Source organism: Charadrius vociferus, unplaced genomic scaffold (assembly GCF_000708025.1).
Source record: "Charadrius vociferus isolate BGI_N301 unplaced genomic scaffold, ASM70802v2 scaffold512, whole genome shotgun sequence".
NCBI lineage: Eukaryota > Metazoa > Chordata > Aves > Charadriiformes > Charadriidae > Charadrius > Charadrius vociferus.
In genome coordinates, this window is record NW_009647050.1 from 357,331 (window position 1) to 372,326 (window position 14,996).

Below are 14,996 nucleotides of genomic sequence, written 5' to 3' on the forward strand. Positions count from 1 at the left end.
ACAGAAGATGTCTCTCTAATTGTGGCATGAAAATAACAGGAAATGTAGAAAGAGAAGAATATGCTTATACTCCAAGTTATAACATAAAGATGTTTTACAGTTCATTGCAGGGCATTTCGGGTGTTCAGGAATGGAAGCAATTTTCAGAATATCTCCGTGTTAGCTGGTGGTGACCCAGCCCTTCATAGCTGGAGTTGCTCAGTGCTGATGGAGTAAGTGAGGAATCTCTGGCCCTCTCTGCTAGATGTCTGTAGGTGCATAGAGGGATCTGTATCCTTAACTCTCCTCGTGCACCGGAGTGGACCTGTGTTGGCTAAAGACGACAGTCTCCTCCTGCCTCTTATGCTGGAGATGCGAATTTCTGTGCAGAATTTCACTGTGTCTGGCTCCTGGCACAGGCAAAAAGGGGGAGCAGCACCTGGGCCAGGCTAACAGTCTGCTGCACAGGGACTGCTACTGCAGCAGGAGCTGAAGCAGCTCTCAGAGCAGACGTTTCTGGTGCCATAGCCTGTGGCAGGGCTTGAGCGGCCTCGGGGGTGTCATGGTACCCCTGCCTTGAAAGAGAAGGGGGAGGCTGAGCAGCAGAGACCCTCCAGGTTCTTTTCCTGAGTTAGTTAGCAACTCCTGTTCCAGTACATTTTTCATCCCCAGAATAGCCGGTCACTTGCAGAAATATCTGCTTTTACTGTTGCCCGGTCAGGCCAAATGGCATTGCCCTGTGGCCAAATTTGGCTAACACACTGTCACATGGACCACACAAATCTGAGGCTTTTTTCTAAAAAGGAGTGGCACTTTTTATTTCATATATAGTCTTCTATTATCATCTCTCATCCTTAAGAGACTGGTGTTATTCTTGCCAACAAATATGTACAGCGAGACAGCAAATTCAATATTATTTTTTTTTTTTTGTGCCTAAATCCAGGCTTACAGATAGTTGCATGGCAGCCAGTTGTCCTGTGCAAATCGTTCTGGTTCACGTTTCTTGCTCTTTGTTCTTTTTCGTTTGTTTTTACTTATTGATATTTCTGTTTTCTACCAAATAATATGACAGCATAGCTCAAGGTTACTTGGTCTTACTGTATTTTTCTGAAGTACATGCTGAAGATAAAGTAGTTTTGAAACAGCACAGGAAGAATATGAAATGAGTAGTCTCCAGTTTCTAGAATCTAATCCCCCAGCTTGTAAGAGTAGGATTGATTAATGTGTTAAGCAGTTTAGCTGCAGTAGCCCTAATTCCATGTGGAAGACAGGTAATAGATCAGCCATCTCATCAAAAAGCATTTCTGATATGCAGCCTGTTTTGCATCAGCCTTATTGAAGAAATGCCAGAAAATTTAGTTACTCTGTTTTTTTCTCAAAACCATTACTATTTTAGACATAAATCTGCAAAGATGAGGAAGAGAGTGGGAGAATAAATTTAGCTAATAAATTTACTATCGTGGGATTTTTCAGATTTAGCAATACATGACTGGAATTATTCCATTTGCTTTTCAGGCTTTCTATCTATGCCATTAACTGCAGTTTTCTACAACAGACAGCATAGGAGTGAAGAATGGTGTTTGTGTGGGATGATTCTCATCTTAACCACTAAAAAAAAGGAGAAATGATTGAAGAGAGTGGTTAAATAAAACAGATTGATATGCATGAATGAAATTAGGTGTTTTGGTTTTTTGCTTATTTAGGAGAGTTTCAGTGGTGTAAAATGAGCAAAAAGATATAAAAGCATCTGGGAGAGTGACGAAAGCTGCAAGAGCAAATGGCAGGGCAGAAGAGATGCGGAAGTTAAAGGGGGATGGTGCAATGAGTTAGCATTGGGGTGAGAATTCCTCCGTTTTGCTTAAGGGGAGGAGCACATGGTGCTCTAACTAGAACTACCTCTAGGCAAAAAATAGCTGCTGAGGATTTATCCATGCTCTCCTCCCTAAAATCAAAATAAAAAATACCTTTTTTCCTATGAGGTTTAGAACTACTTCATTGGAAAACATTTTTCTTACTTAAAAAAAAAATAAATTAAGAGTCCTTAGTATTTTCTTTGAGAGTATAACTAATATAAACACCTCATGTTCTCCTGGGAACTACTGCAGTAGGATTTCACCCCCTTAACGTTTTATTATTGTAAGTAAATGACCGGTTCGATTCCTCTCCTGTAATTTATTTCTGCTGTTTAATTTTTCCTATTGCCTTTTACTTACAGACTGATCTTTCAAACACTTCCAGCTGAAGCTGTAGTTTGCTTCATATGCATCTACTATTATTTCAGATGCTCCTGAAAATATTCTTTCAAGTACATGATTTTACAGTGACTTTGCATAGGTCCTGGATCAGCAGTGTTGTTTAGGACTAACTTTTTATGTTGCTAATTGCAGCCTCATATTTACTGCCACATTTTTTCCCTTAGGTAAGGGGATATTAAGTTTGCTACACTATATAGATTTACACACTGCAGACCAAGCAAGTTTTGCTGTCAGTTGTTTCACGCTACATGCATTCTTTATGTATGTAATGTCATGAATATCAAAATATATAAAGTGTGCTTATGGGTATGCATTTGATTGCATTGTAGGTAATACCTAGCACTCCTCTATGGCCACTAATAGATTTCTCAAAGTTGAAATCAGAGGACAAGTTAAGAGTCATAAACAACTTACCCATATATAATTGGTTACTTTTGAAATTGCATCAAGACAATTTACTGTCTAACAGTAAAGTAATGTGTAAGAGTTAAGGAACATTCCCCCTCTACAGTGCTGTCAGATTTCATCTTTATGTGGATTCAAACCTCGAGCTGAAATCCTTGAAACAGCTGAAGGTATTTATGAAGATAGAATTTACGTACGTTGATATAAAGATGCAAATTTGACTGTGCACATGTCTAAGGTAAATTCTGATTCATTAGTTGCACGGAATTTAGGAGAAGCCAATGGAGAAAACTATGTTACGATATAGTCTCTTTGTTATTTTGGAAATAATTCACATAGAGAAAGAAAATCTGCCTCTGCTTAGTAAATTTAGTAGAGAGATAGTCTAGCCTAACAGCAAGAGCTGATATTTTATAGTCTTTCTGTTGCTTTGTTTTACAAAATTTCTTGCAAGTCAATTAGTCTCCAAGGCTTGCTATTTTAACCAAGCAGTAAGTTGATTTATTTTTTCCTGCCACGGTGGTATCTAAGTTATCACGACAAGAATAAGTCAGTGTGTCATTGTGAATGCACTTGTATTCGTAATGAAGTTTATATTGCAAGCCAAGGATTTTGTACAATCTTTCAGGTCATTTTTATAATGGAGTGGAGTGGTCAAATTCTTATGATGATGTTCTGGGTTGGTTCTGTTCTAGTGAAGTGTAAGTGATTTTTGCAATGTTTGAGACCGACTTGCACATTTTCCCTCAGTAGCTGTATTAAAAACCTCCAATGGCATACTTCAACTTTGATTGTTGTGTCTTAATCTTGGAAACATGGATAGTAAACATATTATGCCAGGGCTTCAGTCAGCATTTTGTAGATTAAATAAAAGCTTAACTATAGTAACTTTCTGGGTGGGATTTGTACTGATGCAAAAATCTCCTGCGTTTTTCATAATACTGACTTCCAGGAAGTACCGTTATTGGTGACAGGATGCATTGCTTTCCATTAAATGAAGATTTAACATGCAATTACATCCCTCTGTTGTCAAAGTGTATTGCAATTCTCTTAATTTTAATCATATTAGCCTCAGAGGAAGTTACTGTACTTGGGAATGGTGACAATTTATTTTTGCAACAAAGACTGACCATTAGAAGAAGAAAACGCATACCGTCGTAGCTGGCTGTTTAGTGCCCACGCTGTAGCCACATGACAACGTGTAGCACTCTGGAGAGCTGTGGTTATGGTAATGATCAGAGTTCACATACCAGCACAACCATTAACATGAGTACTGATATATACTTTCACGGGCTTCATTAGTTTATTATATGATAAACACCATGTAAAAAGCAATGGGTCATAACTACATTATGGTTAAATTTGTATTTTATAAGGTTTGTAGATTTTTCTGGGGAAAAGCAGACTTTTGAATTATGTAACTTCTGTGATAAAGATGCATGTATAACTAGAAAAAAAATCTATGCTTAATTGATAATGAAGGAATAAATACTACTAATGCCAAGTGTGTTAATGAGCTTTTTTTTTTTTCTAAAATGTTGACTGACATCTGCAGTATTTTTAGAAAGAACAGGCATGCTGGGGGGCTGTGGGTACTGTGTAAGACTGCCTAAGACAACTGTGACTGCTGACAGACAGTGCTGCAAAAGCTTAAGTTCAAACTATATGAAGAGAAACTCCAAAAACTGCAAGCATGCCTTTGGACAGCACTGTAAAAGGAAAACCTAGTTCTAGAGAGGGCAATCAAAGTACATGATGGATGAGACATACTAATACCTAACAATGAGATGCAAAATTAGCAGGTCTTTCAGTAATAGTGCCTCCTTGTTGAAACTTCGGTATTTCACGCTAACTGCTCTGATAAACAGGGGTTTCTATAGCTGTTAATCCCACTTCACTGCTTAGAATGTTGGATTGCTTAATTGGGTGAGAAAAATAAATCTATTCAGGCTGCTCCTCAGAACTTCAATGCAGGACTTCACAAACAAAAACTCTACTTCCTGGCAAGAGAAAGGGAGGTACAAGAGGAAAAAAACAAACTATGTCTTTTCCTGGTGTTAGTTAAATGCCTGACCTTTAACTAAACCCCGAGTTTAACCCTGCAATAGGGGTAGTGTTATCTGTTAGGACAGGCTTTAACATAGCAATAACACAAGCTTTGCAGCTCAACCTTTTACAGTTCCTTAGCTGTTCACACTAAGCATTTAAAGTACTATTGCCATAACTTTCAGATAGTTTATATTCCAGTAGAATATATGTAGAATGGGATCACCAATACTTACATTTTGGGGTTCTCCCCATTTTCTTCAGGGGGTGAGGGGGGGAATGCTGGTATTCCTTAATACAGAGAGGAGAGAAAATCCCAAAAGAAAAAAGCTGCTCTGTAAGACAGTCTTATCCGTGTCAACATTCCCTTCAAAACACAGAACTAACAATTATGTACAGTTGAGGTTGTATGTTCCTGTGAAGTTTTCCTGTCCATAAAGATCATATTCCTTGTATAGTATGTAGTCTTTCAAGCAATTTGGCAGTGGAAGGAAGGTCATGAAGACAGGACAGCGGAGACGCAACCTGCCCATGCATTCGCGTATTTTCAGGCGACAAAGGTGCTTCAGGGAGCGAGGATTTGCTAGAAATGAGAAAGTGAGATTGATATTAATACGATACTTATTAAATTTTGCTCAATTTATTTATTCAATACTCTGCTACCTTTCAAAAGCTTTGATCCCAATTTTGCTGCATATTGATTCTGTGAATAGACACATAAAATGAATGTGGCTGTCCCTGGACAAACAGGCCTGTCAGGATGTAGTCTTTTTATCTCAGCCCGTGCATCTCTCAGTTGTCTTTGTGATCATTTGCAGCTAAATCAACAGATTTTGTTTCTGTCAAATTGGCTAAATGTAACTTAATGCAAGTTTTAGTATTAAAATTTGGGGAATGTACCAAATAACTGCTGCCAGTTTTTTGTCAACCTGAAGAAGCTACTAAAAATAGAATTTTGAGTCACTACTTCTTAATCTATGTACAAGCTAAAAGGACATAGAATTAATCTAAACTGGAATTAAATCAATCACTAAGTGAACAATAGTGATTTATTAGATTTGTTCTATCAACTTGAAGCAGGAGGAAAAGCTTTTCTCCCCTTGAAGAGGATTGTGTTGTCTACATTGTAACTGACGTTCCCAAGTGCTCTACATAAATTGTGCAGTTACTGTCTAGCAGGGTTCTGAGAGAAACTTAGTTTAAATCCTACATAGACTGATTTTTAAAAGGTCTCTTACTGTCAAAACATAACTTTTGGCCTAACAGGGGTCAAGAAAAGCACCAGTCTGAGGTAAAGAAAATGAAAACTAAAATATCACCACCAAAAAAGGCCCTAGTGCCCAAACTGCTTGTTTGTCATTTCAAATGTAAACATCAGATACTTACTTAAAATTGAATTGATGTCTGGCCAGAGTTCCTGTTTTTTGAGAACTGCTTCTAGCTTCCAGCAGATATTAACGTGATCAACATAATCTAACATTACTCGCACCACTTTCCCAGACAGATGCTTCAACCATGACAAGGTTATCACTTCACAGAACTGATAGAAACAAAATGTTTAATAGGATAATATTCAATACTCCTATAATGACTTCCACCTCTGCAGGACAAGAGCAATTAAGTAACTTCAGCAGAATGCCAGGAAGAATGAGTGTTCTGTCAGTCAGCGGAGCTTCAGGGGTTGTCACAGCTTGTATTAAACCTCACTAGTAGAATCTGAAAATCTGAGAGATGTTATTTTGTACTAGATCCAAAAATGAACTTAAGCAGCTGTATACTTGGTAACTAAGTGCTAAAAGAAGTGCTGCCACTCCCTAAGTGGAATTTAGCCTTGTGTCCCAGCATGCTGAAGAGAGGGACCAGCCCAGTGCACGCGACACCCCCTTATCTTCAAGTTACAGAAGGGTCTGTTACTTTCCAGTGGACTTTACAAACTGCAAAACAGTGGCGCTGATGGGTATCTCTAAGAACCTCTTTAAGTCGGCCCAGGTTTTTTAATGTCTGCTCAGTGCTCATCACGCCAGCTCCAGGGGTCCTTACAGCAGCCTTCCAGTATTGGTGTTATGATACAAGACAACCCAGTCAGCCAGCCAGCAAGTCCCTGCTTTCACTGCATGGACGAGACTGCCCTGGAGAGCCAATTCTGTACTGATCATTAGCACATCATTAGCTATATTTTCACAATTGAAAAATATTGTTTATGATCATTTGCTGTCATGAACCAGGCCTCATAGCAACATCTATTTAATTTTAAAGACTTCTCTATTCCTATCTTTATGTGTAAACTGTCTTACAGTTTCAAAACCTGCTTTTTTGACACTGCATTAAGTACATTTTCATTCAGTTTTAGAAAGGATACTGGTAGTAGAACAGCACATGAAGCCATCTGATATACTTACCATTGTATCTTTGATAACAGTAGAAGTCCATCCATCAGTCACTCACTGGGAATGTGACCTCTTTCCCCGAGGGCAATCAAAGCAGCGGTGCACATCATACCCATAGTTCATCAGCATTCTTAACATGACTTCATCTTTCAGAGCATACTGTAGAGCTGATGGAAAATGCGTTGTATTCACTCTGCAGAAGTAATTGACATTAGCCCCGTGTCGGAGCAGTAGATTCATTAACTCATAGTTGCCCAATCTCAAGGCTATTTGGAGACAGTTGATGGGATCTTGGTTTGGCAGGGCTCCAGCATTCAACAGCAACTGCGTTGAACAGATATCCCCATTGGAAACAGCAAAGTACAGTGCTGATTTCCGGTGGTCATCGTAGCCTTTGCGAACTCTTTGATCCAGCATGAAATTGGCATCAAACCCAGATTTGAGGAGAAACTCAAGGCACTGAGGATGTGCTCCTGCTGCTGCTGAGTGAACTGGACTTATCCCACTTTCTTTAATGGCATCAAAATTAGTAACTGGAACTAAACTTTTTAGGGCTCTGAAACATTAAAAAAAAAAAAAAAAAGAATAATCTCAGAATGTTAAACATACCAGTTCACCTAGCTCAATCTTTGAATTTCTCTGTGTTGCTGGGCTTCAGAATTCATCATGACTATATACCAAATTAGTGCCATGGCATGCTATACCTCTGCATTGACTTTAATTGCTAACAACTAAATTGTTAACCAGCAATGGATACTGACTTTACACCTAACACACGTAGAATATTATGTTATTATACTGTTATTCATTAACAACCCTATTCCTTACTAGAGGAATAATCATTCCTTCTCAACACAAGTTTTTCCTGAATGTCAAGAGCACAGTGTCATTGCTTAACCTGTAGGAATAAGGGAATTAAGAGAATATAATATATTATAACATGAATAGATCTAATATATAATTTCATACATAAATACATTTAAGTTTAAATGTAACTTAATTAATATATATAAAATATTAACATAGGAATTAAGAATTCTTAGAGTCTTAACCACAATGCAACATTACTAGAATTGAAGAATCGTTTCTCACTGATTGCGATTTCAGCATAAATATCTTCCAGTGACCTTCCTGTCTTTAAAATAGGGATAACTCTTATCCCCTAAGTCTACTTGATTATTTAGTATGTTTACCTTCCTGTGATGGGGTGGAGATGAGGCATACCCAAAGAGAGTGAAGACGTCCCAAGGACCTCAACATCAGACTGAACGCTGTCACTACTTGTGACAAGTGGGCAACTGCTCTAGGAATTACTGTGTTCATCCTAAAATGATGAAGATTTTAACCTGACTGGTCTTTTACATTCAGACACGGAAAACTCATAGTTACACAGTCAAAAAGAATTCCTTCTATAAAACTACAGATGAGCTGCCTGCTTTGAATAAGGTAGAATTAGCGATATTAATATTTCTGGTGTCATAATACTTGATTTTTAAGCATATTAACTCACAGAAAGTGTCCTCTATATGCAGCTCTGTGGATTGGCAAATGGCCCGAGTGCTTTGGTACATTGGCATCAGCCCCGTATTCTAGTAAAAGATTCAGAGAATCTGGATTTCCTCCTCCTGCTGCTTCAAATAATACAGAAGCACAATCCATTGCCTGTGAAAGAACATCTGCACCTGGAAAGAAGCATTCAGGATTTTCACAACAGTCACTGTAAACATCCAGCAGTAATTAGTATCTCCAGCCCTCTAGTGACATGGTATTGTGGATAATATTCTGCACCAAATAAAACCACTATGGGCATAAACCTTCCTGTTGGATCCTTGATCCTGGGAACAAGAACATCCAAATTGCTCTGACCGCTATTACACAGCAAGACTTGATGCTAGAACTGGGCAAGCAAGGAGTTTGGTTCTTGTTCATACAAACAATTGTTTTTTGGCTTACATACAGTGCATTTCAGTTCTTCTACTTTACAAAGCCCAGTCAGATATAACCGTAAATATGAGAGAACCCAGTATCAAAACAGTTCATACAATCCAGGTCCAGTGCTGCTGAGCCGTCGTATAAAATTCCCCACCATAAATGTCTTGTCAGGCCTTCCCTAAGGTGACCCATCTACATGAGAAAACAACACCGCATAGAAAAACAATTACATCTACTCACTAAAATATCAATACGTTATTTGAATATTATGAAAAGGTAGTCTTCATCAGGCCTTTACTTAACTACATCACAACAATCCTCTTGGCCAAGATAGCATTTCATTTTCTTTAATAAGGAAAGTGACTTCTGCTGCTATTTCTGAAGGCATATCTTAAAATAACTAGTTTTAATCCAATCACAGAATTTTCAGAAAACTAATAAAAAAGTATATGAATAGGCTAACTACTTCAGAGAGAATATATATATGTGCGTGCACTCTCACAACATGAAATTTAGATGGACCTCAACTCATGAGATTTGGGAATAAAAGTCTTCAAATAAATTAAGATACCATCCAAAAATACAAGCAAAATACCTCCTGCACATGTCAGATTTGCTTGTAGTTTTGCAAAGCACTCACTGATGACTATGATACAGTTTGCTATAAGTAATCTCTAAAAATATATTTTGTATATGTTTGGATCCATTAACCCTACAGGCTGTATACTCAGTAACATGATAACAATTCATTTCCTTTCACTTCCTCAACGCAAATTCTTACCTACTACAGAGCTAAGAAGAATTTTTTACCTCTGCATTTAGGAATAATTTTCTCTGCTGGAAAGAGGATTCGCTTTATCCCACTTGGGCTTTAAACATTTCAGTACTAACACGTGTGGCTTACAATTTCTACTCCCTTGAAGAATACCACCACTGAACTTATATGTTACTAAATGAATCTACTGAGTTGTAAATCAGAACCACAGAATAGCTGAGGTTGGAAAGGAGATCATCCAGTCCAACCCTGTGTTCAAGCAGAGTCAGCTACAGCAGCATGCCCAGGACAGCATCCAGTCAGGTTTTTAGTATCTCCAAGGATAAAGTCTCCACAACTTCTCTGAGTTACCTGTTTCAATGTTCAACCACCCCACAGAAAAAAGTGTTTTCTTACATTCAGGCAGAATTTTCTAGGTTTCAGTTGGTGCCCATTGCTTCTTGTCCTGTAATTGGACACCACTGAGAAGAATCTGGTGGTATGTCCTTTACACCATCCCATAAGATATTTATAACACTGGCAAGATAGACCCCCACCCCAAGCCTTCTCTTCCTATAACATCCTATATAATAAAGACTCACCTTTTTGCAGTAAGAGCTCCATAATTTCTGTATGTCCAACCTGTGCAGCCAGTGCTAGAGGTGTGAGCCCATATCCACTGCGAGGGTCAGGATCTGCTCCAGAACGAAGGAGAAGCTTCACCAGATCCTTCCTGCCTAGTCTGGCTGCCTCATGTAAAGCAGTCCTCTTGTGGACACACTGCAAATTCACTTTTGCACCAGAACTTAACAACAAGGAGGCAATCTCATACGAATCCTGTTTAACTGCTGTAAAACATTAAGTGAAGTATCAGCCAGGATGTTATTCAACACTATTCCAGGCACTCTAGCTTGTTATGGGGCAGCCCAGAAAAGCTCAAACTGTTCCTGGCAGTGCTACTCATACACTATGTCACACTACACTGAAAAGTTTAACTTAGCAACGGGTCTGTTCTTTGTTTCCAGGATAACATTAACTATACAAATGAATAATTTTATGGTAATCTGTTTTTCTCTCTGTAATTATATTTGGTAATGCAACAGAATACAACTTTCCTTGCCGCTATATGGAGATCATGTACAGGGAGTTGAGCAGGTCAGGAGTTGGCCTGCTCAGAGAGCTCTATTTAACCTTCATAAGCAGTTACCGTAATATGAAACAAAGTTTAAAATGACTGTGTTATATGCCTTCTTAGCTTAATAAGCCTGATTTGTTAACTCAGGAAGGATCTTAAAAGGGTAATTTGCATTGGCTCCAGTGAATGGAATGAACAGGCAACACCTTTACCTCCTTCTCTCTTTGATCTTCCAGGCTGTGCAGGGTAGAACAATGACTGCCCTTCACCAAGACAGATTAGGCAGAGAAGCTCCACTTGCCACAGCTGCTTGAAATACCATTGACAGTATACTATAACCTGTGATGTCCCGTTATCTGTAACCTACATGGCTGCTTTAGATAAATCCCATACATCCCCTTCATGGGAGATGGTACATTTTATTATAGTACACTTCAAAAGTATCTAGGAATTCTCTGCATCTTTTCTAAGCAGGTAGCCCTGACTAGAAGCTTTAGTCATTCCAAAAGGATGGTCCTACAGATAGGTAGGCTTTTTCTTCTTCCTTTAATGATAGTTTTGAAAAAAATACTCTTCCAATCTGGAAAAACTTACAGATTGGCCCAAGAAAGTTCCAGTGCTCCTTTAGAACTCACAGATCACAAGAACACACTTTGCTTTTTTTTTTTGTCTAGGACTCAGTAAGAATAACAGCATCATAACCCAAATTGGGAGAAGCAAATGAAATCAACATAGTACATTTTTGAAAAACATCTTGGCAAAATACTAGGACCAGTTCTTTACAAATCAAGAAGTAAAGTTCTTGTGCGTGATAAAATGGCATTCACACTAAGAGTGCTACTAGGTACGGGAGCTTCTTCTTCAACCAAAAAAATTCAAAGTGAGCCAAGAATTTAGGCCTGGCTAGCTTCTTCACTTGTCATACTTGGACTAATTCTAACCACCTCTGAATGGGGACTAACACTGTTTTATGCTCTACAGAATGCAGATAAATCAGGCTGCTTTGCTATAATTTTTGAAAATCAAAACCAATTACCATGGGTTTTGGAGAAAGAGGAGCTGATGAAATGAAAAAGAATATGAATGTTTTATGCCTACAGACATGAAGAACACTAATAAGCATGAAGAAGCAGGAGGACCTGGTTAGCTGGCACCACTGCATAAATGATGCCAAGCAAAGCAGAGGAAAACACTCTGGTACTTCATGGCAAAATCTTTTTGATTCTTTAAGAAAAAAGATGTATGTTCAACCTGAACCTCCAACATTTTGCAACTGAGGGATAGAAAATAGGAGGCATCTGGAGCTCACTGCATTGGATCAGACTTTGGTGAAAGATTTTTAGCTTCTCCTAGTTCTTTTTTCCTATATTTCAGTAGACCAACAAGGATAATACTTTAATTAAGAAATAATGCTAAGAACTTTGTTGTGACAGTCCCTAACTTGGAACTGTCAGCTCATTTAAAGCTTTGATATTATCTAAGGAAAACAAACAAGGACAAACACATTCAATACTGAGATTAATATTTTTTGCTCCTTATAGCAAAATATTTTAGATATTGATTTGAAGTCACATCTGTCAAATTGAAGCCTTAAATGTGTAACTAACCTCACTTCATTCCCTCACCTCTCCACCCCTAAATCAGATATTCACCTATAACTAAAGGAGAATCTCCCTCTTCATTCTTAACATTGGGATTGCAGCCATTGAGCAGGAGAAAGCGGACATTGTCTACAAAGCAATTTCTTACGGCCACCAAGAGAGGTGTTTCCCCTTTTAGAGTGGTCTGTTCCCATGTAATGGCACGGGAGGCTGAAATACAGAAAAGCAGAACACATTTGAAGCTGGATCATTCATCAAACCTGACTTTGTAAAACTTTTTGGTGGAAAACCACAAGGACTCTGTACCTTTCAAAGTTATTTCAAGGACGTTCTTATTTAGCTGCGCCGCAGCTTCATGCACAGGAAGCCAGCCTTGCTGATCTGCTTCTTCAAAAGCAGAACTGTGCCTCACCAACTTCATCAAAGCCTCTTCTTGGCCTGTGATATTTTAAGACAGACACTTATCCCATTACTCATCATAAAACAAAATTCAGACAATTAGTCTATTGAGTGCCATTTATCCCATCAGTGTATCTAGAATAAACAACTTGCTTTGTCAAAGTAATTTTTTCTCACAAGGTGGTTTACATGAATGGAACAATCAATGATTGACATTGATTCACAAAGCATTTTGAATTATACATTGAAAAAACTTACTTATAATTAATATGACTAAAATATTTCAGATATAATCCTCTCTTATGAGCAATAGTGCATGGAAATTTAAGGTATAAATAAACAGGTGTCCTAGTGAAACTGTAGGAAAAATATTTAGGTTGGCAAAAGTAAAATGAAGCTGATTTAACAGGATGAAATCTAACTCATTATTCCTGCTTTTGCTAGCAATCTTACTGGAACTTTAATCAACACAGATTATTATGTTTTCAATTTTATATCTCATGAAGAAACAGCAAAACTTTCTTGTCTGGAAAGCCTGTTTAAGTAGAAGTCTGGTTTCTGCTCATGTTTTTTATCCTGTCGTTCCTGGGAAAAGGCAGTCTGTCCTTCTGTTACCTACAACTACAGGGTGAGGGAACAAACTGCTCTCAATCTCTGCTGCTGAAGTTCTCCTACATATGGAGGAATTATATAATCATGATGCCAGAAAACAAATGTAAGTAGAGTATAGGTACATTCTTCATAGTATATGGAACATATATAGCATCAGCTTTTCCAGAAAGGACTTGGTTTCTTGATTGCTACTCCACTAAATATCTCTATAACTACTTACTATGACATGTATAAAGACTGGACTGAAAGTTTCCCACTGCCAGACAACTGTCCCAACAATGATACTACTTAAACTCATTGTTTACTTATCTCTGTAACTCAGTATATAAATTGATTATAACACAAGCAGTAGAAGTTTCAGAAGAGCAGACTAACAGCATCTCATATAGAAATACACCAAATGTTGGCAGTTAAGGACCAATTCTGGAATATTCTTCAGGTAGAGAAGGGATTTTCATCTGGGTATCTCACAAAGTGAAATGCTTTTAGGAAGTATTAAATGACCAAGGGCCTTGCCATCCTGTTTATTCTACAAGAAAAGCCCGGCATTGTCCCCTAATTCCAGGAGATGAAGCAATAGAATATGAGGAGTGACATTTGAACTCAGCCTATTAGCTACTGGGTGTCCCATTTTTAGTTGCCTTACTCCTCCCAAGACTACATAAAGAAAAACTGCATTTAAATCAGGTAATCAAACACCTATAATGCAGGCATTGCTCAACAATGCAATATCCAAGTGATTCCTAGGGGTATAGACTTCGTGCAGTGAATTTGTACTTAACTGTCCGAATTGCTGCAATTATTTTTTCATGTTCTTCACTTGCAATATACTGGAAACTGCATAAACAGAACAAAAATAAAATGAGAAGTAAAAGTTAATATGAAGTTCAGGATATAATTATACCTTAATTTAAATTCTCGAGCCTAGACTACATGTCAGATTTCTGTAAGTTACATAGGTTTTGTGAGGGTTTACCACATTAAAACACTTTTTTTGTTGGTCTTCCCCTGCCACTATAAATATTGGATCTTTCACATAAAGCCCAACAATTAAATACTAAAATGAGGGAAAGCCACCATACATTTTTACATCACATACTTATCCTGTTCATAAAGCCTTGCACTTATTTAGATATTGATGTAAAGGATCACCTGAAAGCTTCATACATTTCATGTTTTCAAGTAAATAGGTAGAACTCAGGGTTTCAGGGAGAACTCAGAACAAGGAGCTACAGGTGGTTTCCAATATCCATGAGACAAGGTCAGAGCAATACAACATACAGCGTGACAAAGGAAAATAAGGTTACAACATGTTTATAAGAATGCCAAGAAAACCCCTGATATAGAAGTAATAACTAATTACCTTTCATCCTCTGTTGCACTGCCACTTGTTTCAATTTTATGGCTATCTTGTAAGCTTTCCTGAATAGCTTGTTGTGTATGTATTTCATCATCAGAATCATCATCAAACATATATGCAGAATTATACAT

The 14,996-nt window shown here is 37.9% G+C and overlaps 1 protein-coding gene across 1 annotated transcript; it reads right to left on the reverse strand.

The window, feature by feature from the left end:
- Positions 1–5,074: 5,074 nt before the first annotated feature.
- ASB14 (ankyrin repeat and SOCS box containing 14) lies at positions 5,075–14,996 on the reverse strand. The gene is given in 9 exon segments (XM_009895738.1): positions 5,075–5,268; positions 6,072–6,225; positions 7,085–7,628; positions 8,583–8,754; positions 10,361–10,606; positions 12,546–12,704; positions 12,801–12,954; positions 14,288–14,342; positions 14,869–14,996. Coding segments are annotated over 9 exon segments (1,806 nt in total).